General features: G+C 37.5%; 1 protein-coding gene across 6 annotated transcripts in view; it reads right to left on the reverse strand.

Annotated features, from left to right (window-relative positions):
- cdc42bpb (CDC42 binding protein kinase beta (DMPK-like)) overlaps positions 1 to 27779 on the reverse strand; it is an 83499-nt gene that overhangs the window by 41265 nt on the left and 14455 nt on the right. For all 6 annotated transcript variants that reach the window (XR_012358618.1, XM_073855916.1, XM_073855918.1 and 3 more), the window contains exon 2: positions 11406 to 11497. Coding sequence is in view for 5 of the 6 variants with exons in the window: in XM_073855916.1 (XP_073712017.1) it covers positions 11406 to 11497 (92 nt within the window). In the remaining variant the exon portion in view is untranslated. The remainder of the gene's footprint in view (positions 1 to 11405; positions 11498 to 27779) is intronic.

The following is a 27779-nucleotide window of genomic DNA, read 5'->3' on the forward strand; positions in this document are numbered from 1 at the left end:
GCAAAGAGTGACTGTGATGATGTTGACAGCAACAGTTAGCTTTCAAGTCTGTAGTGATACAAACAGAAATACATCTGTGTTGATCCAATGATTTAATAAGACGGTACACCCGAAAATTTAAAATCTGTCATCAACATGCATTCTCATGTCGGCCCACCGTTCTTTTACATACAATGATAGCAGCAGTGCCAAATATTTGTCTAAATATAGAAATGTTCCTCACAAATTTCACATCTACATAATTAAACTTTCAATGTCACCATTAGACAGGTGTTATGCAAGAACCAATGACATCAAAGCTGGTATGGCACACCCTCATGCAACATATCTGAACATGGTGGTGGGAAAGATTTATGACTTATACACCAAGCTGTCATATGACCTTATGAGACTAAGGAACTTGACACCCATTGGTCACTGCATGTCTCATTGTACAGAAACGTGTCGTTTAATAAATATAGACATGACTATATTATTGTGTAAATTCCTATTCCTATTTAACCATTCAGAGACAAGTTACATAATAATGTGACCTTGTCTGTGAAACCCAGGCTAAAATCTCTCATTTTGAGATTAGGAGCATCAAAGTTTGAATTCACATATGCGTACAATACGTTTATTATTCATGTGTTGAACATTAAATGTGTAGAATTAAAAACTTCTTGACTTCAAAAGACGAACTTCTGTTTTCACTGATGCAGCTAATGTTAAGTGTCGTCATGAGTTTCCCTGTACTTTGCCTTACTGTTCGGGACGCATCACATGATGTGCGTTTACCCACTCCTGCATACCTGATTCAAAATGTGCTGCTTCAGCACAGCACAAACTGCAACTTTGCATACTAACGGCAAATAACGAGCCATGCTGGAGTTTTTAACGCTATAACCTCCTTTGATGTCTTCGGAGTGTGTGCGCGCACGTATCAAAGTATTCGAAAAGTACACTGACAACAAAATCAAACAGAGGCTTAATCACACACGCAGTGTCTTTATCAGTCAGGCTTCTAACCACACCAGATAACTGACCTCATTACAAAAACAAAACCGAGCACAGAGTGCTCAGAAACCCCCTGATTCCTCCTCCCACAGTGTGTCCTGCTCCCTTTCCCTCTCTCCTTTTTTAGACACACGTTTCAACAAAGGCAGTCAGCCTGACCTGATTCAAAATGCAGGGGAGGTACACGAAGGAACAGAGAGGGTGGTGACCAGTGTGGAGTCATGCTTCAAAGCAATAGGATAGGACAGGTTACAGTTACGCCACCAAACGAAGATTGAGATCATGTATGTGAACCATAAGGTTCTGATGGGTCAGACGTTAGATTTTGACACAATGATCTTCTCATCGATTTCAATTGAAACACTTAACAATAAAGAACAACACAACGCATAACGCATACTACACATTGACAGACGTTCACAATTCAGGAGGTATTATTGTTAGTTCAGTAATTGCACATTAATTGCAAATTGCATCGTTTAGTACAGTATTGCACATTATGACAATGAATGAATCGCAATGAATGTTAACTTTAGTGACAACTATTTTTACAATTCAAGCCATGCATTATGTTGCAATTCCTAATAAAGTTGGATGCAAAATGGTGACTAACGCTCAGAGTACAGTTTTTTCTTGAATGCACAGCCTTGCAAAGTATAGTTTAGAGCTGCAACTATCGATTATTTTTTCAACCGATTAATCTATTGATTATTTTTTCGATTAATCAAATAGTCTAATAATTTTTGACATATAATTTTCAACATGAAAAATAAAGTTCAGTGCCAAGGAAAATATAGCAAGTCACATAAAAACAAGTCCAACATAAATTCAGCCTAACATAAACGGTGCAAAAGGGGCATTATTCACCTTAAACAAATAAAATAGGCATATATTAATATTAAATAAGTAAAATAGTGGCTGTTTGGTATAACACTTGTATCACCCGGTCGGAGCTGAAGCCGCCTTCTTTCAAAATGTAAACAGTGCGACACATCAACGCATGTCCGGCAAATCGACATAATTACGTAATCGATTACTTCGACGTGTCGTTCCAGCCCTAGTATGTTTGATGCACGCACATTGCGACAAAATGCAAAGCATCTCCTGGGCTACATACTAAATTTTTTCGTGGTGATTGCGCGACCTACCCGTAAAATGTACGCAGGGATTTAAAAACAGTTTGGGCGGTTTGTCAGGGTGACGGAAATTGTGTAATGCGCACTGTACGCGGCCCCTTAAATACAGTAAAAAATGAATATTATATATATGCATTCGCCAATCCCAATTTCCCGCTTGGTGATTGTTTTTCATTTAAACCCTGGGTACACTGGTGACAGTCAAAAACACTGACATATCTCAAATCTTATCTCAAAATCTAATAAACCTCTTACAAAAACATTTTATTACTAGGCTCTGTGCAAATCATAACCTTTCATTTGAAATATTGAATTTAATATTGGACAATCAGAAAGCAAAAAAACAAATATCAAGATGATCTGGAGACAGCTGTAGTCCTGTAGTAATAATAAGTAATAAGCTGGGCCGTCATTTCAAAAGTTGCATGTTGCATGTACTCGGTATATCCGTCTATTGTAGTTGATCATCCAACCTAGACAATTTTAATTACATCAGAGCACCTTTAAAAACCAGATACCGTTGTTTTCTGTAAATCAATAGGAAGGTCTGGATCTGCTATGTACTTTGACCCAATCATTCACTTCATGAGTGATTCAGTGCACTCAATACAACAGATAAAGAGATTAACGTTTATCCTCCACACGTATTACGGGCCTGTTTTGTGTGCCCTGTAATGACTCATTGTGACATTATGTAAAAAATGTCTGCCTCATTCCAGTTCCCCTTGATTCCACTCCCTGTTTTTCTTTCATATTTGGATCAACAGAGCAATTATTTAGAGTAAGTTGTCAGGCGAGGCGGAGAGGAGTGACACTGAATTATCAACCACTGTGCCAACTACTGACAATAACAAAGTAAAAGTTGAATTATTTCTTCTCCCAAAAGATGAAAATCGAATCAATGTCATGTCACTACAAATCTATACAACAAATTTCAAGCAATCAATCATTGAAAAACTTTACAACTTTCTAGCCATTTCTCCTAAAAATCTTTGAAAAATTCAAACTTGCCGTGTCGCTGTTTACGAGATATATGGAACCAGTTTCATTCAGCATTGTTGACATGAACCCTGGCACTTTATGTGGCTTTGTAAGTCTTAAAAAACACTAAAGTGCCTTGAAGAATAAAAGTGCACTTTGCAGACATTTCTCAACTTGAATGTTGATCTGCACTTAAATCCCGGTTTCAAAGAGCTGAACTTTAACATGTAGTTATGATGACATGTGTGTCCTCACAATGGCACGCCTCTTACTGGCATTGTTTATGCTCCTTGTTTACATAGAATGCCTTCCGTGTAAGTTACGGTAATGTTACTAGGTCCTCTTTACAGGATCGATCCCAGAATATTTACAGGATGCGTTTGCCTTTACACAGAAGCCTCTATGACAATTTTACTGAAATTTTCTGGGACCAAAGTGCTGTGTGAATGGGGTTTAAGTGTTAAGTACAGGATAATATATAGGCAGCCAGGTGTTATCGCAGAAATAAGCGAAGCGGAGGGTCTTGTATCACACTGAAGGGGTACATTATCCTGTACTTAACACCTAAACCACATTGACAAAACACTTGGTCCCAGAAGGTAAGAAACTTAAATATTGATTTTAAATATTTTATTTGCAAATTTTTACAAATGCAGACCTTACGTGAGGAAACCCTGTATACTTTCGGTTTTAAGAAAAGACGGATAAATGTCACACACTATTTGGTTTAATCTTTTTTTTTTAATATAATGTCATATGTAAGGAATAATTGACAACGGGCCATTGAATTATTTGAAAATAATAAATAATTATTTTCAAATAATTCAATGGCCCGGAGTCAATTATTTCGCCTATACCACGGTTACCACAAACATTGCTCTGGTGGTTTTTTTTAAGACATTTGACACCCATGAAACATTTCTCAGCCAATCAGAATAAAGCATTCAACAGGCCGTGGTATAAATGTTATTAAAGTCGCCATGAAAAGGCAGTAGCGATGCCTTATTTTCCACGTGGTGACGTACATCCGAATGAAACCGGCTTCTGAAATGAAATAAGGCTAGGCTGGATTTGAATTTGTCCATCAAGATCTGATTGGATAATTTGAAGTTGGGTCGTGTTGCTAATCGTAGCAAACTTTTACGGGACCCGCCCACCTGCAATATCATATGACTGAAAGTAAACAGAGATCATTTTGCGGAGGGGAGTAGATTTGCGTTTTTGATTTAAGATTATGAAGGCACATTAATAAAAAAATTAAGTCATTTGTAAAAAAAATACCACAATATTCCAAAACAAATTACAGTTTTTCATTTTATTATCATGGCGACTTTAAAAAGACATTTATATTTAATTCTTGTGGAATATTAAACTGTACCTGTCAAAATGATTTGCAGAATCTGGCCAATCACAATCAAGCATTCCAACCAGCCGTGTACCGTATTTTTCGGTCTATAAGCCGTGTTTTTTTCATAACTTGGCTGGTGCTGCGTCTTATAGTCAGGTGCGCCTTGTAAGTCAGTATGAATTAATTTTGACATTAATGAGGCAAGAGACAACATTACCGTCTAGAGCTGCAAGAGTCCGCTATATGCTGCTTGTGTATTTATGTAATTCAATGGATTCAGTAATGTGAAATGACGAGTATGCGAACTTCACGCTAGTTGGCTTGTTCGGTTAATTTAGCCTATTCAACCTTCCAGGTAAGTTGTGTATGCTATGGTTTATGGTAGGGATGGGCATAATTAATCGACGATCGATAATTGATTGTTAAGAATTTCGTCGATTTCGTAATTTGGTTATCAATTAATCAAATGCATTTTTTTATTTTACTCCTGTTTCACAAATACTCCGTATGCAGTGCGTTTGCGTATGTGTGCGGCGAATCCGTCAAGCACCCGTTGCAGTGCGCTGCTGACCGCTTATTAAAAACGTTCATGTGATTGACACTTTCTGTGAACACTTTTCCGCATAAACAATAGAACAAAGCATCATTTTTTTTACAAAACAATATTTTTTAGATATTATTTGACAGACTAGTAAGTGTGTATTAAGGATGTTAAAAATCTCTAGCCTGGTGGTCAGGATCTGAATGGATCAAATCAGCAGTTTTGCAATGCTTTATTTATCTCCACATATATCATAAATAAAAATAAGCAGAGTAACTTTGCAAGTCTACCCTTCCACATTATATATTTCCTACTATGTATGTATATGATTTCCAAATAATAAACGAGAGTATTCAACGACAAAAAGCGTCTCATATGGAAATAAATCCTCACAATATTATTATTTCTCAAAACTTTATGACAAAAATAAGCAACTGTATTCCTACAGTTATTCAAAGATGCACATTATTCCGCATATAATTTGAATATTATACAAAAGTATTCATATAACGGCACGTTTCATATGGCAAATAAATAACATCACATTAACATAACAGCATAATGAAATGAATAAACAGACAATGAAACAGGATTGAAATATAAATTGTATTATTATTACCGGAACAAGCAATATTGCTAAAATAATCTCTGAGGTAAATGCGTCAAAAACGCTGTTACCCGCACAATAAGTCTAAATGAGCAATACAAGTGAAAAAAGCATTATTAGGCCATGTCTCAAAACTTTATATGACAAAAATATATTTAAAATTATAGTTATTCAAAGATGCACACATTATTCCACGTTACTCCCGTTTATGAGCACGTTTGTCTCTGGCCTCGCTCTGTTATGTAATAGATTGACAGGTGCGCATCTCCGTCTTTCAAACATATATAATTTTGTAATTACTACCTTAGGAAAATTAGCCATGATTTTATCATTGTGAAAAAGTTTTTTTTTTTTTTTTTTTGCAGATTAAAAACGATTTGTATTTCTGCAATTTTACTACAAATAACATGGTTATGGTATATTGTGGAGTTGGAGACCATAGTAAATTTGTGTCTACTGTTGTTTTACAACAAATAAAAACTAAAAGACTATGTTAGTATAATTATACAATGGTAAATGGGGCTCACAAAACGCACGCTGTTTCACACATACTCTGTATGCGGAATAAGTTAGCGCTGAGGTAACTGTGCATCCCGGTCAGTCTCCTAGGAGCGGCTGTTTTCGGCGGCGGCTGGACTGACGGTCACCATGGGTTGCGGTCCCGTCTGACCCCAAAACATGCTTTTATTTCTCAAAAAAAATCAGTAGACTGGTGCAGAAGTTTTATGCGAGTTACTAAAGTTAGTTATTTTTCACGAGGCTTTAAGTAGCCTAATTTGTTATAGCCTAATGTTAGGAAGGCTAATATCTTGCACTTTCTTCTGGCTTGAATAATTTTGAGTTACATTTTGACAAACCCTTTCAGATCTAAGTATTATTTTTTTTGTTTAATTTAATGTTAAACATGAATCTGTTTTTTTATTTTGGAACTAATGAGGTCTCTGTTTAAGAACGCTGGCTCGCAGCTGCAGGTTCCGCTGCTTTAGAGCACCGCACATGCACGCACATATATGTTTGAAACATAGTTTAACTGTCTGCCACAAGTTGATCTTGTAATAAAGGTCTCATCGAGGAAAAACACGCTGTATATTTGTATTCATTGCATCTTTTAAGTATAAAAGTTAAATAACAAATTTTATTATAAAAATATTAATGATTAATCGATAGTCGATCGTTAATTCTCCCGACAATCGACAAAGAAAACTTAATCGAATGCCCATCCCTAGTTTATGGTTTAAATAACCGATAATATTACTTTAACGTACAGACATCTATTCAGCCTGCTGTTCTGTCTGCTATTGTTTAGTTGAATAACTTGTCTTTTCAGATTAAATGTCTGTTCTTCGGCTTGGATTTTGTGAAATAATTTTCTAAATAAACGCGACATAGTCCACTATAACTTAAATATGTTATTTCGTCTTAATGACGCATTTTTGAATGATGCGGCTTATACTCCGATCCGGCTTATGGTCCAGAAATTATGGTAATAAATGCTTTTATTATCTAAATATGAATTTGTTCAATATATTTATAATCAAAGTCAAGAAACACTGAATTTGACTTTAAGAAGAAAACCGTACGTGGACTACTTTTTTGTACACCTATTGTGGACCATGATAGCATCCGCTTTCATTGTATGGTTAAGAACAGGCAAGCGTTCTGCTAAACATCTTTTGTGTTCACTAGAGGAAACAGTCTGAAACAACATTTGCGAGCGAACTACTTCTTCAAGCAATCCTGAATTCCAAGCCTTTAGCTGGGAAGCTGCCATCAATCATAAACAGGAAATGCAAGAGATTTATCTGGAAGTACATCCTGTAACATTAGAGTGACAGGAAACGATTGGGAGAGGGAACAACACAGCAGCACAATGTTCACACATGAGCAAGCTACAACACACACTTACAATAGTCTGGCCTGATGACAGAAACACTGCAAAAAACCCAAAGACCTGAGTCATCATTGCAGCCACATGACCTCACGTGAAAAAAAATACAGCGACTGAGAGGGGAGGTTATTGAGGTCTTGGTGGCTGAGGAGGGGACGCCGAGCAGCACAAATCGCAGAACACTATTTTTGTCAAAAGTAACTCCTGAGAGACGTCCTGGTTTCCTGAGCCTTTCCTGGAAGCTGCTTCGTCCTGCCTCGCTTCCTGTGCCACCGCTGACATTCCTGCCAGGAATCTATTGTAAGGAGGAGAGGTCTGTTGTAAAGGGTGTTAGAAGAACAGCTCATCTGTTCACATGAACGTCCTCTTTCCTGCCTCTTCAATCGTCAGCTAAGAAACAGCAGGCATCAGGCAGATTCCAAACAAAGCCAACTGGAACATAGGCAAGGTGAACACAGGAACCTATGGTCATTCACATGACCAAGTAGCACTAAATTAAAATCTCAATCGACTTCTGAATCAAAAATCAGGCTGTGAGGCATCACACACTCTTTTGTTTAAGAAGAGTTGACCTGCAATCATTGAAAAAGCAGAACTGGATGTGTTTGATTAGAGGAATGAGTCACGAAATATGGAGTCGTTTATTTACAAGGGAGGAATAATGACAGCAGAAATGCGTGACACAGCAGAATGCTCCTCTTTCCAAATTAGGAAATATCTGATGATCTGTGGCGCCACATACTAACTCATCTAAACATCCAGAAAAAAGCAGAAAGCACTTAGGTTTTCTAATCTCTAGGGCTGGGCGATTTGGCAAAAAATTAAATCTAGATTTTTTTTTCTGAAAATTTTACCGCTTCACAATTAGATTTTTAAATTCAATTCAATTCATTTCAATTTATATAGCGCTTTTCATAATTGTTAATTGTTGCAAAGCAGCTTTACATGAGAAGATGTAGAGAAGAACACAGAAAATCAATAGATAATATAAGAAGTAGAGATAGCGGCTAATGTTAAACCGTACAAGCGAGCATATTAATAATGTAACGTATACAGTAAAGTGCTAAGTTAAGCCAAAGTTGGCTGACTCTCCCTGGGACGAAAAAAAACCCTAGGAAAAAACCCAATGGGAAAAACTCCTAGAAGGACAAAAACCCTTGGGAGGGTTTTTACTAGTCAACTACACAACTACAAAAATTGAGTTGTAACATTTCTCTTTCTAATAACATTATAAAAGATGCAATAACATCTGGCTGAAGAAACTAAAGTTCTAATCCAAGTTCACTAAAGGATCAACATGGTATAAATATAAAATAAATTCACTTTTTTAAAATATATATGCAGAAATTAGGCATTGTTTAGAAATATAATGTTAGCCTAAATATGAAAACTAGACCTAAAACCTTCAGTGTGTTCAGGCATTTTTATAATGTTTTGTTTTATTTGATTGTAGTTTAGGTGCACTGTCAAAATCTCACATCATGTTTAAAAAAGCAATTCTACTATTATTTCTTTTTTACTATTCATAACATTCTCCCATGACTTGTTTAAACTATTTGATTACATTTTTCATTAATAATTTTGTCAATAATTTGGATAATGTATGCCATGATTGACTTCTTTTTAACATTCTTTAAAATGAATCTGTTCATTTAAGTCATTCATGTGTAAATCATACATTTCTGGTCACGCTGTTCACCTTGCCAACGACGACACTGCAAACTTTTTGTATAGGCTCTATTTACTGTATTGTACTGTATACTCAGACTGTTTGATTTCACTCTGTGCAGACACATAGCATCTTCTGCACGCAGTCAGCGCAGACATGTTTCACATGCAGTTATAATTCAGCAGGTACAACTTATACGTGAGATTTAGGTCATTGTTTCAGTCATCTGTAGCCTACTTTTGTTTGTTGCTTTTGAAGATAAGAGCTGAGGGACAGAGCGCGAACGTGGGAGAGAGAGTGATCGCGCGAGCCGGGAACCAGTGCTAAGAGGGTCGCACTCTCTATTACTTTTATTAACAGCTTACACAAAACAAAAGCGCATAAAATAATTTCGCCTAATTGGTTTCGGAGTTCTGAAACTTTGCCTGGGCGGCTGCAGTATAACCATGCTGTGTAACCAGATGATGTCTGCACTGTTTTACTTTGACTGTAATGAACTTCCATTGAAAATCTCAATTCTCAAAATTAAAGTCGCATTCAAAACGTAAATTCGAATTAATCAGAAAAAAATCCGCAAAAATCGCCCAGCCCTACTAATCTCACATGCACACCATTTTACCCATACCCGAGGTTACTTGAAAAAGTTGTTAAATTCAGCTCTTAACTTTGCACAGTCTGCAATAAGGTATCAACTTATGTTATTTCTAAAATAATATTAAATCCACATATTCTTGTTAGACTCGACTATTTCGTTACCGAAAAAAACACAGATCAGTTTGCCTTTTTTCTGCAGCAAGCATTACTGTAACAGAATAAAGAACAGACTTTCACCGGAGCTGGTAAATATGGTGTAAAAGTAAATTAAGAAAATGCCATATGCCGACTGTAAAACGCTGTTTTCTGTATTTTTTAAAGATGAATTTAAAAAATATTTTTTATAATGTTTTTAACTCATAACGATTAATCGCAAATAATCGTTTGCAGAATAAAGGTTTTTGTTTAATCACGTGTGTGTGTGTGTGTGTGTGTGTGTGTGTGTGTGTGTACACTGTGTATAATAATTATGTATATATAAATATATAACACACACAAATGCATGTATAATTTAAAAAAATATATATTATGTATTTATATTTATATACACATGTAAGTATTTTGTTTAAATATATTAATGAATTTGTGTGTATTTATATGAAGAGTTTCGTTGCAAAACGATATAAATCCGTTTTTTTAATTGTTCAGAAATCTCGTTTTTTGGTTGTGCATTCCAATTAATATCAATTCAACTGCAGTTTTGTTTGTTTTGATTTAAACCTTTATAACTTAAAAAATACAGCTAAGTAGCACCATAAAACAAAATAATAACATGATAACATAATAATAAACATGTTTTGACAAAAATGTTAAAAAATTGATTTATCTTGTTTTGCAACGAAACTCTTTATATACACATAATTATTATACACAGTACAGACACACATATCACATATGTACACATATGTAAACAAAAACAATTAAACAATTAGTTGCCATTATTCATTATGGAGCAAGTGGATATTTCCTACTTATAAGCCTTTTGTAAAATTGTGACAATAAAAAATGCTTAAAGCTCAAATATTCAAATATAATATTACTGAAAAATGCCCATCCCTACATAAAAGCACAGTAAAACGGGACAAAGCTCTCCAACAATGAATCCATTGCCCTTTTGGTCAACAGAAAGAGAAACAAAAATAAGAGGAAGTGTAGGAGAGAAAATGACAGAAGACAAAGTTGTAAAACAAAAGAAATGTACTCTGGGTGTAATAAACAGTCAAAGCATTTTATTGCAGGAACAAGTAACACATTCCACTGTAAAACAAACAATCCATCTAAAATACCTAAATGTGTGACGGCCCAAGAATAGCAGTCAAAAGCCAGGCCGAGGCCTTGGGGAATTAGCAGAGGTAGAGAAAGGAAAAAAACGATGAGAGGAAAAGGTTAGTTTGTGGTTGCCGATATGATGCTTGAGGAGTACATGAATACTTCTCTGATAGTTTGGGGTTTTCGTTGGACACGCGAAATGGGTCACGAAAACAAAGCTTAGGAATACCAAAACAAACCGCACGGTACGGCAAAGTCTGCAGTGATCTCAGAGGTGATTTCCCTGGGCTTTGAAGTGCGCCAAAAGGCTGCTCGCTTTTGGAAGCCATTCAACAGAGAAAAGTGTTTGGCGGAACAAGGGCCCCGAGTTCCTTACCTCTCCGAACGCTCCCCTGCCAATCACTTTCAGCATCTCGAAGTCTTCTCTGTGAAGGCGCATCTCCTTCACGGTGGTTGTGAACGGTTTCACTGCAAAGAGAGAGAGAAAAAGATAGAGTTAGTTATCATATCATATCAAATTAATTACATATGACGATTATAATAACAGCACGTCACCAACTCATTTATTATAAACAAAATATATACAGTATATTCTCTTTCCACCCACTAGCGTCAAAGCAGTGAAAACTAATCTTAAACAGTAGCTGTGTGTATACGTATGTGTGTGACCAATAGTGTTCGCTATAGAGTTGGATTGCTAGAAAACAGACATCGCTCCAGTGACACCATCAACTTAGCGGTACAAACGAGATAAAACAAACAATGCAACCTAAACAGTGTACACTATATTTCACATTGTTAAGCTGTCCTCCCTCCTGCTTTACGAGGCACCGCTGGGGGGCTGGCGATCACCCAAGACACAGCTGAGCCAGCCCGAACGCCTCGCCATATGAGGACATACGCCACAGTCTCACGCCGTTACAAAAGGCATTTATCACTCATAAGGGCTCTAAACTTTAAACACACGCCAGGTCCTGCACCTCCATCAGAGCTACATGGAAAGAACATCATCTGCTTTTAATGAGAAGATCCTTCAGAGTAAACCAGCATCTACTGACAGCTTTAGAGTCAAGGTACGCAGTGAAATATCGCTGGCGGGTAGCTCCAAAAACAGCTATGACATTGAAGAAAGAAGTCGAGCATACATAGCAATTTTAATAGCAATCCGGACGAGATGTTTATGGGTACTTTTTTATAATGTTGACTCCTGGTGTCCCATCATGCACATCTTCCCACAGACCTGCTTCCTATTCTAAGCCACTGTTTTGTTACTGCCTGATGCCTACCTATTACAAGATGTACTTGAGTTTTCTTTAACTTAAAAGCCAAAATATGCAGAAAGTGAACCTGACATAATACTGACAGCCTGAAGATTTACCGTCCATCAAGCCAAGTATAAGCCTGCGCAAGCAAGAGTACTTTCTCATACGGAGACGAGATGTGGGGGGTGCAGGGTTTGATATATCTTGTTGACAAGTTCAAATCATGGTGAAAACTGTTTATTGGTTGCTATGACCAATGTTTTATGCTTTTTGGCACCATTGGTTCCAAAAACCTTTACACTAGCATACATAATACTTCAAAAAATAAATCTCTCTTAGTGGACAGAAAAAAATGCTTTTCAAAACTGTATGCTTTGTTTTTCATACATGTAATCTGATAATCCTCACAGCTCCACAAATATAATATGAAGAATTCCTCTTATTCCCAGGTCGTTCATTCTCAATTACGATAAACTTTCATCTATCGCATACTAAATTATTATGACAACATCAGCACACCAGTTGCAGAAATGAAAATATAAAAACAAGCTCCTTGAAATGCTCACGAAGCCAACACAAACATAGAGGCAAGAGTAAAACCTTTTGTAAAACCAAGATAAGTTGCCAACAAAAAAAATGTATCAGTCAAAATCAAATTTATTCCTGTAGAAAAGGTGGTGTTGACAATACATTAATAAATATAATAAAAATAACTATTAACTACTCAATCCATGGATGATTGCAAATGTTTTGCTGGCTTAATTGCGAAATAAACATTAAAGGAATAGTTCACCTAAATTATTTTTTTTGTTGTAAAAAAAAACATTTTATATTTCAAACTTTATGAACCTTTACATTTTAGGAAAGTTGAGGTCAGGAAGAAGGCTGACCCCTGAGCCAACATAAAATCCCAGAAGACATTTAATAACCGTATGGATTAGTTTTTGATACATTCATGCTCTTTATGGAGCTTTAAAAATGGGGCACTATCCAATGCTATTATAGACGGTTTCAGCAGTAACAACATAAACAAGCGGCTGTCGTGGTCCGCATGTAACTTCTGGTAAACTCCGCTAAGAATAAATAACAACAAAGTTCTTTAAATGTAGTTTATTTATATAACAAGCAAAAAAACAACACATAGATTACCTAGTAAACCAAAACATTTGTTATTTTCGACGAGGCATTTGTTCAAGAGATCAGTTTAGTACCTAGTCAGACCATTAAAAAAAAAATGCAACTGGAAGTAAAGTTCGGATCCAAACGTGTATCGCGTCAGGGCACGTGCGTCCGATGAAACAGTCTATAAAACTGAAAAGAACCAGAATATTATTTAGTGATGCACCAATGTGAAAATTTTGGCCGATACCGATAACCGATATGACCCTTGTCTGTTATGGCAGATACCGATATTTGCCGATGCCGATATCTCTGTATAGAAAACACATTTTAATGATAATCAAATAAAGAGCTATTTTCCAAAACTCTTTTTTTACTTTTGTAATTTATTTCCAGAAATGACTGATTGGGCACCTTTACCCATGTGCAAAATGTCATCAATTAGCTGATTGATATGTAAGCTTATTCTTTGTAAGCTTCGGGATGCTTATTTTTTAAGTGGGTGATCAAATTGGTTGTGTTGAACAATTTGTCCCGAACTCCCCCTCGTATCACCCGGCCCGAACTCTCATTGCATACAGCAGCAGGGGTGTCCAGACTTTTTTATGTGGTGATCTACTTTTAAAATGATAAAGCCGACAAGATCTACATGCTAAAAACACTTTAAATGCGTGGACTATACTGCATATATCTCTACATTAGATTTAGGGCTGTCACCATTACTCTATTTTTTTGAGGAGTTAAAAAAAATCCTGGAGTTCATGTCGAGTACTGCTTAAAATAGCGGAGATACGGTTTAGTAAAACAAACTAGAAAGAAAATGACAATAGTATTAGAAGCATATAAATCAGCACAACGCTGCCGCTCTCTCTCCCTCGTTCGTTCGTTCGTTCGTTCGTTCGTTCGCTCGCTCGCTCGCGCGGACACAAACCCTGGGCGCGTGTATCACTGCCTGCAAGAATGCGATGCGATTGCAAGTTTACACGACTGAGCTGCAGCGGGCAGGCATAAGATTTATAAAAACACATTTGAGAAAAAAGGCACAGCAACTCAAAAAGACTTACTTGTGTCACAATTACTCTTGGAGGCATGGAGCAGCATAAGGATACACAGTTAACTTATGTGCGATCTACCGGCATTGCCTTTGCGAACGCGATCGACGTATTGGACACCCCTGTCATACAGCATAGCGAGGATCTTCTTCAGACACTTTGAAGAACGACCAGGCTTCAGCACATGTGTAACTTATACGCTCGTGCAAAAACAAACATACTCGCCCCCACACTCACGTCTCCTACACACACGTCAAATACACAGGAATGATTATCGGCCTGTTCACATCGGCCCTATTTTGACATCGGAACGCTGCCGATGTGTAAAAAAAAATGACCATATCGGCCGATATTATATCAGCGGCCGATATATCGTGCACCACTAATATTATTTAATATAATTCTGACTGCGTTTTGCTGAAAGAAGAAAGTCATATACATTTAGGATGGCTTGAGGGTGAGCAAAATATGGGCTAATTTTTATATTGGGATAAACTATCACTGTTTTTATTTATTGATCATCATTGTAATCCTGATCATTTGCTATAGTGCTGAACAGAGCATATCAAACATGTTCTCATCAAAATAAACCAAAATGTCACAAAAATTGATGCAGAAAATAAATTAACAAACATTTCAGTCCTTAACAGTTGAATCTGAGGAAAAAGCCAATCGTTTTGACTTGTTGGGTTGGCCACTTTGTGCCATTTGCCTAATAGCCTGATCAATATGTCTGTCGACTCACAGGAACCTTGCGGGACGCCTCCAGCCCTTTGGCAGTTTATGTGGCTTGTGTTTTTCAAAGTCAGGTCCATTGTCAAATTAGCCAAACTGGAAGGCAGACGGGTGGCAAAGAAATAAAGACTTCAAGGAAATTGCTGTACTGGAAACACTACTAGTAGAATGCAAGTCTAAGGGCTTAGTAATCCAATACACTTTGAGTAACTGTAAACTGCATGGAGCCTCACACTCTATCATTTATCACTTCCTGTATCCAGAAGATTTATTTCGATAAGCATGCACAGCCCATCAGACGTGACACTGGAGCTCTGTGCCTAAACACTGGACAATAACAGATGAAGTAATGAAATCGATAAAGCAGGTTCGTCTTCTAGTAAATCTGTCTCATCACTCACAGCATCTGCTATATCACTCACAAATACCATCACTTCTCATTATCACATGATGTCTTAATAGAGGACATGCTTGCCCTCACATAATACAGCTCCATGAGATTAAAAGAGACTTTATCCCAAGCGTCTGCTTGAGGGGAGGATCTTTAATCAATATGACACTATTAAATATTTAACAATGATGATGGGTCAAAGCAAAGCTCACTAACATCACAAAAATATGGTATTATTGGACAATCTGCTTGTTCAACCAATGAATGACAGGGGAGGGTTTAGGAATGAACTTAAAATTGCTTAATTTTTACAATCCGGTGTGGTGATACTGGTAACGCATAACGTGTAAAGACACTAACCTTAAGCAATGATGGTGCTGATTTCTAACATTAACCAGAGGAAGAAAATCAGTCTGTGATGGTGTACCGCAGAAATAGTAAGCCGCTCTGTTCCAAACAAACGGCGATTTGAATGACTGTGGCTCACTTAGGGCTGCAGCTATCGATTCTTTTTGTAATCGATTAATCTAGCACTGAATCGATCGATTAATCGAGTAATCGGATAATTTTTTGGTGTGTTTTTAAACAACCAAAACAAATAATGCATAACGAAAATGACATGGCTGTAAAATGTTCAAGCATTTGGCTTTTATTTCTAAAAAAAAACAGAGGTATTTGGCTCCAAGAAATAAGCCTATTTATTTCAATTTTTTACCCATTTAGTGTTTATGCCAACAATTAAACACTTTAATTTATTAATATGCACAACAGGTTTCATGCTGTAATCTAGCCCTGACATCAAAGTAAATATCTGGTTTATGTACATTTCTACACCTGCAGCATTTACCATTAGGCTTTTAACATAATATATCATTTTTGGGGTGAGCCTATTTGCTATGGTAACAACCTGTGTGTATGCGCGCACGTGCACTTGTGTTTGTGTGTGTGCACGCGTTCTGTGCGTGACACCCCAGTCAGACGTTCAGTTGCTTCATTGCATTTTGGTACTGCAGAAATACATTACTTTTCAATAGAACGCTGCATTTGGTTTGCATCACTTGCATTGCGGTGCATTTTAGGTTAAGAATCCGTTCGAAAAATCACAACATCACATCCCGCTGTATACAGTGAATGCATGCTGAAATTATTGTTGCGTGGCTACATAAAAGTTTAAGCATATGTGATGCATTGCGCGATCGGTCTGACTCGCGTGAGAGAGAATAACTTCCTTATGCTAAACTCCAATAAGACAGAGATTATTATTATTGAACAAAATATGTCAGATTACAAGTTGCCCATATATGATTGCACTGTGGTGCCGTTTTTTGGTACACACACCTGTAGTGCATGCATGCGTGTCAAGGGGTTCTTTTTTAATCTATACTGTCCTGCAATTGAACGTGAATACGTTTACTACTTAAAAACATCAAAGCTAAACATCATATCTAGTCAAACCGCATAACGACATCGCAAATACAGTATGAGATTAAAATCAGCGGAAGCTACGTTACCTTGTTTTATCGACGCTTGGTGAAACAACAGTGGTGAACTTTCAGTTCAGATGCTGAATGTAATGATCCCAAACTTTAGACAGTCTCTCTCTGCCGTTTATGGACATATTCGCTCCGCCATCGCGCCAACTAAATTCAAAATGTACCACGCGCTATGATGTGCTTCCTGAACATTGAACAACGGTCCGTGTGAATCAGATCTCGGCGCGTGTAGTGCGCGTCATAGGAATTTCACGAGGCTTCGAGGCAGAATTTTTGCCTCGAGGAATTTTTTGAATCGAGTAAATCGAGTAACTCGATGAATCGTTTCAGCCCTAGGCTCACTGGATGGAAATTTTCCAAGTAGCACGCGCCTCTGAGCTTACTAGAGATAAGTGATTCCAAAACATCCTGAACATATGACAGAGAAAACAGAGCAGCCTTCCTCTAAATCCAATCGACGACACACACGTCACATTACATTTCACATTCATAACCAAAAGATTCAGCTAAGATAAGATGACGAGACTGTTTGGAGAAAGAAAGCAGCTATCAGCCCACACTGTTCTGCTATATCTACCATGTCAAAACACTGAGCTTAGACACCACACCATGAACAGAAAATATAAAAACTATTCAATCCCCAGTAAAACAAACAGATCACAGGGTAAAATTCACAGTGGTTGCAAAAAAAATCTTTTAGGACTAATAAAAGAGTTAGAGTTGTGCCGATAGACAATAGTATTGTGTATCGACGATTGTCAGACATATCGCTAACAGCGGGCTTGCATGGCGATAGATGGCGATAGTTATTATCATCATAGTTTCACATTACATGGCTCCAGACTAACTTTTTTCACTAGGAGCACAGTACACCCCAACTGAAAATGTTAGGGGCGCAACCAGAAAATTTTGGGGCACACACCGTAAATCAACATGCTAACCAAATATTCACATTTCTACTAATTTCCACTGTATTTCTAATAAATACTTTGATGATAGATGCAGAAAGTACAACGTGCTGTTTCAAATTCAGTGTAACATCACAAAAAAAGGTCAAATTTACTGGTGGCACATGTGCGACTGGATGTAAAATTCAGTGGCACGTTCCAAATTTTTGGTGGCAGTCTGGAGCCCTGCATTAACATGCACATTGCGTGCTTTTCCTCGCATGAGAGGGTTTGTGGGCTTCACTTTGCGTGAGAGAGCTTTCTCGCACGCACTTGGACTCAATGCGCACGTCTTAGACTTCTCCTATCACCTGAACTTGTAATACACGCGGCTCTGACATTACCTTGCATTAGAGATGTTGTTAGGCGTGCAGAGGGTTAAAACCAGCTAGTTTGTTGTTCCCACTCCCTGGCACGCAGAAAATTTTAAAGCAACTGGACTTAATAACGCGGATGGATTAATGACATCAGTTTTCAAGGTTGCGGTCATGACAGTGTTGCCCTTGCTTCTTTTTGTCCACCAATCAAGTGACTTGTCATAAATAAGTAAAAAATGAACAAGTAAATAAATAAGTGAACTACTGCCCCGCCCCACGATACTATTGTGTATCGACGATCTTACAGGCTGATAATAGGGCGATCTCAAAACACTAATATTTCTATGAAATTTTTTTGGCATTGGATCTTGCCCTGAACTATACAGAATTGTAATGTTTGTAATAATATCTACTTAATAGATGGAGGCTTTGCCTATTGTCATCATTAATACATGATGGACCAGGAGCCTTACAATGATATAACGTGGGATAACTAATGGTATTTAACTAAACTGATTAATAAGCAACCAGTTAATTCCAATTATCTGTACAATAAATAATAATCAGGCAGCATTTTATTTTCAAACACAATAAAACAGAGTTCTACTTGTAGATACACAATAAAAGCATTCTTTCTATTATGGGTATTTATTAAATTACTTTCTGATTATTAGCTACTAGATAATGCTAGGCTACTGTTAAATGTTTCGCTACGCGGTAGTTGTGAATAGTGATCGACCGATACTCATTTTTTTAAACCGATGTCAATAACAAATATTTGGATGCTTATGTGCCCGATAACCGATATGCTGAACCGATTTTTATTTACTGTTATACTTCTGTTTTTGACATAATAATTACTACAACACTACTGAACTGAACAAACCCTTATAATAATAATCATCATCACAATCAACTCCCTCTTTGCATACAAAGTAATAAATAGAGGGGTCTGAAAGAGTGAAGAATAATATTAATTTAATGAATAATGTAGAAACTATATTCCCAATACATGGACCATTTCAAACACCCCTATCATATATCGTCAGAAATGGACTGATCCAAAGGTCGCGCTGCGGTTGGCAGCGGGAGAGAGAGAAAAGTATAGCGGAGTTGGCTGCTAGTTATACATAGTTTATAGAGTAAAACAGGTGGATTAAGTGCCTTTTTTGGAATAATATGGTTGTTTTGACCAGCAACATGTAGCCTTCAGCAGTAAAACAAGTAGTTAGCAAAGAGGTTTTACAAATAATATCACTGAGTGGAATAATACATTCAGGAAAGTAACAAACAAAACGGCTTATATATCACAGAATTTCTTAACTGCTAATGTTATTTGATGTCAGAATAATTAATATTTTGTTGTTATAGCTTATGAAATGGCTGTTGACAGCGCTGTTTATCTATGCATTTACTCACGCATTAACTGTATCAAACTGTGACCGCTTGCGGAGGTAATAAATAATTAATTCATATCCACAGACATTTATATAGATATTTAAGCAAAATAATGTTTATCTGGTAAATTTTAATATAACTTAGGGTAAATCTTGTTAAAAGCTTCAGCCTTCAACCCTGGTAAGTGAACAGCACTAGGCCTGGGGCGGTAACCGCATTACCGCCATACCGCGGTCACGTGACCCATGCCGCGGGTCTGAGCTCCTCACCGTCATAACCGCAAAAAAAAAAAAAAACTTTAAACATTGGCCTGCACTTGTGTGTTTATGTGGGGATGTTATACACGCAGCTTTTAAACAACCGCAGCTTGTTATGAACATTAAATCTTAACTGATATGATTTTAATATTAAATTGTCATTGAGTAGAAATACGGGTGACGTTGTCTGTGACTCGGTAAAGCAATACAAACATTTTATTTAATTTGAACAAACAGCTGCAACAGATCAACAACAGAATCAGGTTTCATACATTATTAAATTGTCACGCAACATAAAGAGCACGCGATCAGTCCGAGGATTAATATCCAAAGAGGTTAGATTGTCTCTTTTTCATCTAGCCTACCACAGTGGCCATTTCTACAGCAGTACACATTTCACAGTACACACAGCAAGTTTTGCTTTTGCGTCTTCTTTCTCCGTTTGTGGATAAAGACAGATGTTAATGGTAAGTGTCTAGAACAGAAGCGGTCCCGAGCACGCGAGACAGACGCGGACTGCCCGGGCGCGCGCCAGACAGACGCGCACTGCCCGGACGCGCGCGAGACAGACCGTGTCATTTTGCGCACACACACGCGTCTCCGTGCAGCTTCCAATCTATACTCAAGCACGGACACATATGCAGTACAAGTGATTTCTCATACAAATGGTTATTTTACCAGACCATCAGGGCAGCAATAATTTGCGTCATTTACAGGCCATTCATAAATTAAGGATAGAAAAGTGGAGAAATGTCTGTAGGCACGTACGTGTGGACACGCACAATGCGTTAAAATTTTTTTTAACTGATAATATTAATTGTTCAAGTTGTTGAATGTTGAAATTGAATAAATGTGGAAGGAAATAATATTCACTTTACATGTTCCTTAAGTAATTTGCACATGTTGTTTATTAAACATAAATAAGTCATGCATGTTATTTAACTCGTTGTCTTGCCAATAAACCGCAAAACCGCGGGAATTTGTTGATTACCGACCGCGGTAAGAAAAAATCCAAACCGGCCCAGCCCTAAACAGCACGTGATTTTGTGAGTTCGTCTCTATTCTTGGACAAACTGCATACATTGCTTTTAATATATCAACTTATTTAACATAACATACATTAAGGCACAAATAAGCTGTGTTATAAATGCCTCAGATGCAAAGTAAGTATACGCAAAGTCCTTTTAATGAAGTCGCGTCACTCCGCCGCCATATTTGCTGTGCACGCTGCTGCTGCTGCGAGCGCCTCTCCTCAGATGCGTCCAGCTCGCAATTCTCAATTCTCTCGTTTATCGGTCAATCCGATATTACAAACCCGATATCCGATCATCGGAAAATGCTAAAATATCGTGGGAAAATACCGGAAAACAGATATATCGGTCGATCTCTAGTTGTGAAGCTTGTGTGTTACTTTTGCATTTAACTGGCAAACAGACGCAGGGCAGGGGGATGGTAGGACCATGCTGTTCAGCTGTTTAAGATGCTGATTCTCCCTAGTAACACATCTTTTATTTATTAATTGGCTCAGTGTAATCTTAACAAGTATGCCATAGATTAGCATTTAGAAAAGCTCAAACCTATGAATCTTGCACTGAACGTAAAGCATGTTAATGTACATTGTTGTAAATGTTAGCTCTGGTGTTTTAGAGCAGCAGGATAAAACTGTTTGGCGTTTTAAACCATAGTCTGTGAGCATATGCATAATACATGCCTAAGCTTGCACTCCACTGCATTGCTGCACATCCAATCTTATACTATAGCTGAACCTCCAATGAGTGACAAGAAACTCGTAGAAAGACCACAAATTGGAGCCAGGAGGCAACCAGCAGAAAACTGGGGCTGCCAGCATGCATCATTGCATGAGACATAGGACCACTAATCAGTCTCTCGAAGGGATCTGAACAGAAACCTTTAGAGCTCCTGAACGTGTATGCTATGCTATGCTATGTCAAAAAACTTAAAGGGTACATATTCCCATTTTACAAGATGCAATATACGTCTTAGGTGTCCCTAGAATGTGTTTGTGAAGTTTCAGATCAAAATACCACACAGATTATTTGCATGTCCAAAAGCCCCTATTTGGGTGGGAGCAAAAAAAGCGCTTTCATGTGTGTACCTTTAAATGCAAGTGAGCTATAGCTCCTTACTCTTTTACCAACAGACAGTAAGCGCTATCAGTTCGATCCGATTCCTGTGAATAGAGGTCTATAACTATAGTTTCTTTAGCTGCATTAGATCTACAACGTGCTTACAAACACATTTAGAAAAGCTTTTGGGTAACACTTACCAGTCAGTCAGTGGCCATGGGCGGGGCTTTGTTTTTGTGATGTCACATTAGCAAAAGAATCAAAACAGCATGTCTAATGGGACAGATTTGGTTTAACGGGGAATAAAGGAGGAGAAGAGGTTGATTTTTTATTGTAGGGTTTTTGTGTCACACACTGCAAACACACATTTACGTACAAACACAGTGTAAAAGATGATTTTGCATAATATGTATGTGTCTTCATGACCTTATGTTGCATCTATAGCTACATCACCTAGATGCATGCTCGTTGTGGAGCCCTTTTAACTCGTCTTTAAATTAAAACATGGTCTTGGGTCAAACAAGGTCAAAAGCAGAACTTCAAAGGCTTTCCCTGACACATGCACTCCCAACAGCATAAAAGTACCAGTGACAACTTCCAAAAGCCAAGTGTTAGTTTCCATGTAAAATACAGCTGCATTACAGCTATTTTTCAACACTAGGGCTGAAACAATTAGTCACCAACGTTGACAATAAAAATTTGTCGGCAAATATCTTTGTTGTCGAGTAGTCGTTTGATTTCACTTAACCTAATGTAAGAGCCTGCAATGTCATGATTTGACCATTACGACGATGTAGCGCTAAGAGTGTAATGCAGCCCTTACAAATTTGCGATAGAAGAAGATAGATGAAAACACTAATTATGGCGGAGTGCAAACAAATCAAAACGAAAGTTTCACAAAACTTCAAACCAAGAATGCTGCCATGTTTAATACATAAAAGACAAAACTTGCCTTTGACGGGAGAAATACGTTTAAAAAGGAAATATCCCAACTTGCAAGAGGATGTTCAGGTTGTTCTCATTACACTGAACAACAGCGAAGCATACCATTGATTTCACATGGAAAGCATGGAAGAGGACGGGGTCGCAATCTTGATGCGCGTGCATCTGTTTAAACAGCATGTGATGCAGAGCGCGAGTCACGTGACTGGCGCGAGCAGCTGTTTCACGCGTTTATATACGCGCTTTGGTCCGCCCACGTCAAGATGCGATGACTGACAGTGGTGAGTTAAGAGAACACGGGCTCTATGGCTGTTTTAACTTTATTTGTTGTATTTCTAGCTTACAACACCACCTTTTCCGACAGTTGTTGTCTGATATGTCGGCTCAAAGATCCTGGCGTTTCTCCGAAATTCAAAGCAGACAAAGGCTCAAATATTATGCGAGTCATCGTTCTCACACAAGAATGCAATTAAATGAGTAACAGTTAATCGCCCATCGCTCACAGCCCAGCACCTGCACCACTGTATTGCGCTGACAAACATACGCCTGATTTTACTGCTCTGGCGAAATCTAAAAGTATAATTTTTCTTATTAGAAGCTAGCCTAATGTTTGCCAGTTATTAAGATGGCTGTTGTAGTTTAACTAGGGGTAGTGAAATAATTCGCTTTGATAAAAAACTGCATAAAACAATGTTATGTTCCATATTATAAACTTTTGGTTATGTGTACTTAAGTGAGTATATAAGTTAAATTCTCAATGCGTGTGATAAAGCTTACTCGGGTATCTTACAATGCACTTATGTTGTTATGCAGTTTTAAAATACAAAATACGAACATGTCTGGATGTAGAAAAAGCCTACTTGGACATATTACAATGCACAAGTCAGTTTGAAAATACATGTTGGTAGAAAAAGCCTATTCTACAATGCACTGATTTTGTTGTTATGCAGTTTCAAAATACAACATGAGTATGTTTAAATGTAGGAAAATGTAGTCATCATCATTGATATATCTCTGGCCCCTTATTTGAGATGCTGGAATTGAATAGAACCTAATTGAATACCCCTGTTGTAGATGCTCAACACACAATCTGCATATAGCGCGGGAATAGAATATCCGTATGAATTGAGCAGTTTAATCAACTTTTTTTACTGTGCTCTTATATTTCTTTGTGTGCTCCTAAATGAAAAAATTTTATTCCTTGGGGAAAAGGTTAGCGTAGAGCTCTGCACCACCAGCTATTTCCATCAAACAGCGAATTTCTACTTGAATGAAGGAAATCGCCGAAACGTTTTGCCAAGGTCACATTCCAATAACACATTTAAGATCACGACATCTGCCAATAATAAAATCATGAATAACGATTAGTTGGCTCAAACTTTTAGCCTATTTCAGATGATGTGCATTCGTGATCAGGAGCTAGAAGAACATCAATTGGCTTTATTGACTGTAGTGTAACCATACAGATGCCATGTTATCCTGCTATAAGGCAGGGCTTTTTATCCAACATACTTTACAGCTACCATCACCCTTAATTCCTCTTACTGTATAACAAGTTGTGTCTCATCATGACCCTACAACAATTTAAAGTTCTTATTAAATCACAAATGCCTACTTATTAAGCGAAAGGAATGAAAAGAATCTTGGTACCCCACAAGGAAACTAACATACAGACCCTGACACTATGAAGACACTCCTGTCGATATCATTATTGATGAGCTCAGTCAATGAGCAAGGCTGACAGCCACAAAATGGCTTATTAAACATTGATAAGGAAGCCATCCCTAGACAGTTATGTCTGATGAATGTTCAGAGGATGAAGGAGAAGTGGGGGGTGGTTCGGCCATTTACAGGAGGTAAAAGCATAAGGACCCCGCCCAGGGTTAATCTATTATCCTGCACCAGCTGCCATGCACTCCCAGCCCCCATCAAACCAGCCTTTTACTGGCGCTTCCTGCTGAGCCGGCTCACTGCCTGGCAGAACTGTGGTGGGCGCGTGCCTGGATCCCTGGTTCTGAGGTGAACTGGCAGAATTTTTCACCTTTAAGAGTTTGAGTTAAAGACATAGGCAGGCTGCCAGAGATGTTTAAGTTATGGACTGCCGAGATCTTGAGGGCGTCCTCTGGGAAATGGGAAAACTCTCCATTTGTGAAGGCCAGCAAGTCAATGATGAAGGTTAACTGTAGGGTTTAGGTCTAAATCTTAGGTGTCAGTTGATATAAGGTCATAATCGCTGTGTGCCCTGTTAAAGCCTAGTAACCCAAACTGCATGTTCAAACCCAGATTTTCTTGCAGGTAAAACAATCTCAAAGCTTGATAAGGCAAACAACATTTAAATCACAGTTTCAGTGTTGAAAATCAGTGAATGGAAAATCCAAATCTCTAGTACGCCAAACATGTACAATGATTTCATGAATCAGGCAGGAAGACATGGCCTTTGTTGTGGTTCCCCCGATATGTGGTGGTAGTTGTGGTATTTAGTGACGTACATTTCATATGCTTCCCCCAGTACAGCCAAGTGAAATTTCACCCTTGTGGTAACACTTCTATACTTATGCTGATTAAATAATTTGTTTAACATCCGGACTTCATTGTACATTCAGCGTCCACAGTCGATAGTAATGGGTTTGCCCATTAACGCTGTTTTCAGCACAGATTTTTTCAGAACATATCAAATAAACAACTTCCTCATTTTAGTCTTTCACTTCTCTTACTTTGGGCTAAAATAAAGTAACATGACACTGAGAAAAGCACAATATAACCACATTATTGCCATCATCCTTCCTCAGTCTGGCTGCCAGATCCTTGTATGGAATTTTAGATGAATAATGTCATTATGTAATAAAACAACATACAAAACACTGCAAATGTTTGAGTTGTAATAATACAATTAGATTATATAGTGCTTCAAGAAGTGTTTTATCTAGGGATGCACCGAGACAAAATGTCTGTGCCGATACAGATGTTCCAATACTAAGAATGACATCTACCGATACAGACAGATAAAGAGAGAGTTTTGCTTTTTACTTCTTATTTCAAAGTATTATGTCATGAAATTCTAGACGTGCAGAGCGTACAAACTGCAATTCTGTTGTCATTGCGAAAAAATGCTTTTATTTGAGCGTTCAAACTGCAATTCTGTTGTCATTGCAAAAAAAAATGCTTTTATTTTCCGATTAATATTATAGGCAGATATTTCGGTGCATCCATAATATTTTGACAAACATTTTGGAAGATTGTTAAAACTACGGAGTATAAACTAATATGTAACATGCTTTTTCAAAGAGATGCACCGATATTAGGGCTGGGATAAACGATTATTCTTTAAACGATTAATCTAGCTATTATTTTTTCGATGCATCGATTAATCTAACGATTTATTTTATTAGTCCGATTCGACTTCGATTCGATTCTCGATTATCTCCCCATTAATTAACTAATAGCAATTTATACATGTTGATTTACATATCTGAATGTAAACATTTCAATATATGTTTATTGCTCTTAAAATTTCAAAATATAAAAAGACTATACAAGTGCAAAATAATGCATTCTTAGTCAGAGGTAGCATTCAATAAAGCGTTTGCAGTGCATACTGTGCAGTTTAGTAATTGTATAAAAATCTCAAGTTCAAAATTACTTAATTTTACATGCATTTATGAGCAAAACCTCTTCAATGTGCCTTTTGATGGTCAGTGTAATTTTTATAACTTTTGTTTAATTCACATTGTTTTCGTGCTGTTCAAGTCCATTTAATGACAGATATAAACAGAATTATGGACTTAAGAAGCGCATATATTATTAAATATCTTTCTCTTAAGTTTGTTAAGATAGATTAGAACTCATTTACTGCTGGACAGAGAGTGAATGAAAGTGCAGTCTTCTGGCAACAGTGACATATTTCATTGCTTTCTGTTAAATTGCTCAAATGACTGTTTAATACACACTTGGCATCACATTCATGATTTTATGGTAAAATGACACTTTTTCGCGTAAATCCACGAGCATTTAAACCATAAACAAAGCACTTTCACTTTAATTGAGCGTGAGCAGCACAGCAGAACCGACGATTGCAGCACTGTTGCTACAGAGCCGCGAGCTCGCGCTGCTCATGCGGTGGAGTGCATGATTGTTAACATGGGCGCTGAAAAAACCATGCGCCGCGCGGCCGCAGGCACTGCTCACTCTTGCTGTGTGAATTTGTGAAACCGGCGTGGACTGAAGCCACTCGCGTTGCTACTACTCCGCCTTTTTGGGTCTGACGAATCGACGCGCATATTTTGCGTCGACGTCGTCGATTACGTCGACGCGTTGTCCCAGCCCTAACCGATATATCTGCAAATATCGGTATATATGTATTTTGTTTAAATAAAAACAGTCCCAAGTAAGCAATAACCTTTAAAATTACATAATAATGATGATGCAATAATAATTGTTGTAAAAGTATCAAAACCAAGTAAACACCTGGTTTTATTAAACAAAACATTAATATGCAGCCTATGAAAAACCAGCATTATTAGAGCCCGACCGATATGCGTTTTTTCGGGCCGATGCCGATACAGATATTAGGGAGTAAAAAAAGACTGATAACGATATATCGGCCGATATCCTTTATGTGTACATTATAGTTCAGTATATACTACAGTATATTATACTAAAGTACTGTACATAGAATACACTATATACTTTAACATAATATACTATGAATAAATACAATGCAATGCAATGATCACTCACATAATGTGGTGAT

Source organism: Misgurnus anguillicaudatus, chromosome 18, assembly GCF_027580225.2.
Source record: "Misgurnus anguillicaudatus chromosome 18, ASM2758022v2, whole genome shotgun sequence".
NCBI lineage: Eukaryota > Metazoa > Chordata > Actinopteri > Cypriniformes > Cobitidae > Misgurnus > Misgurnus anguillicaudatus.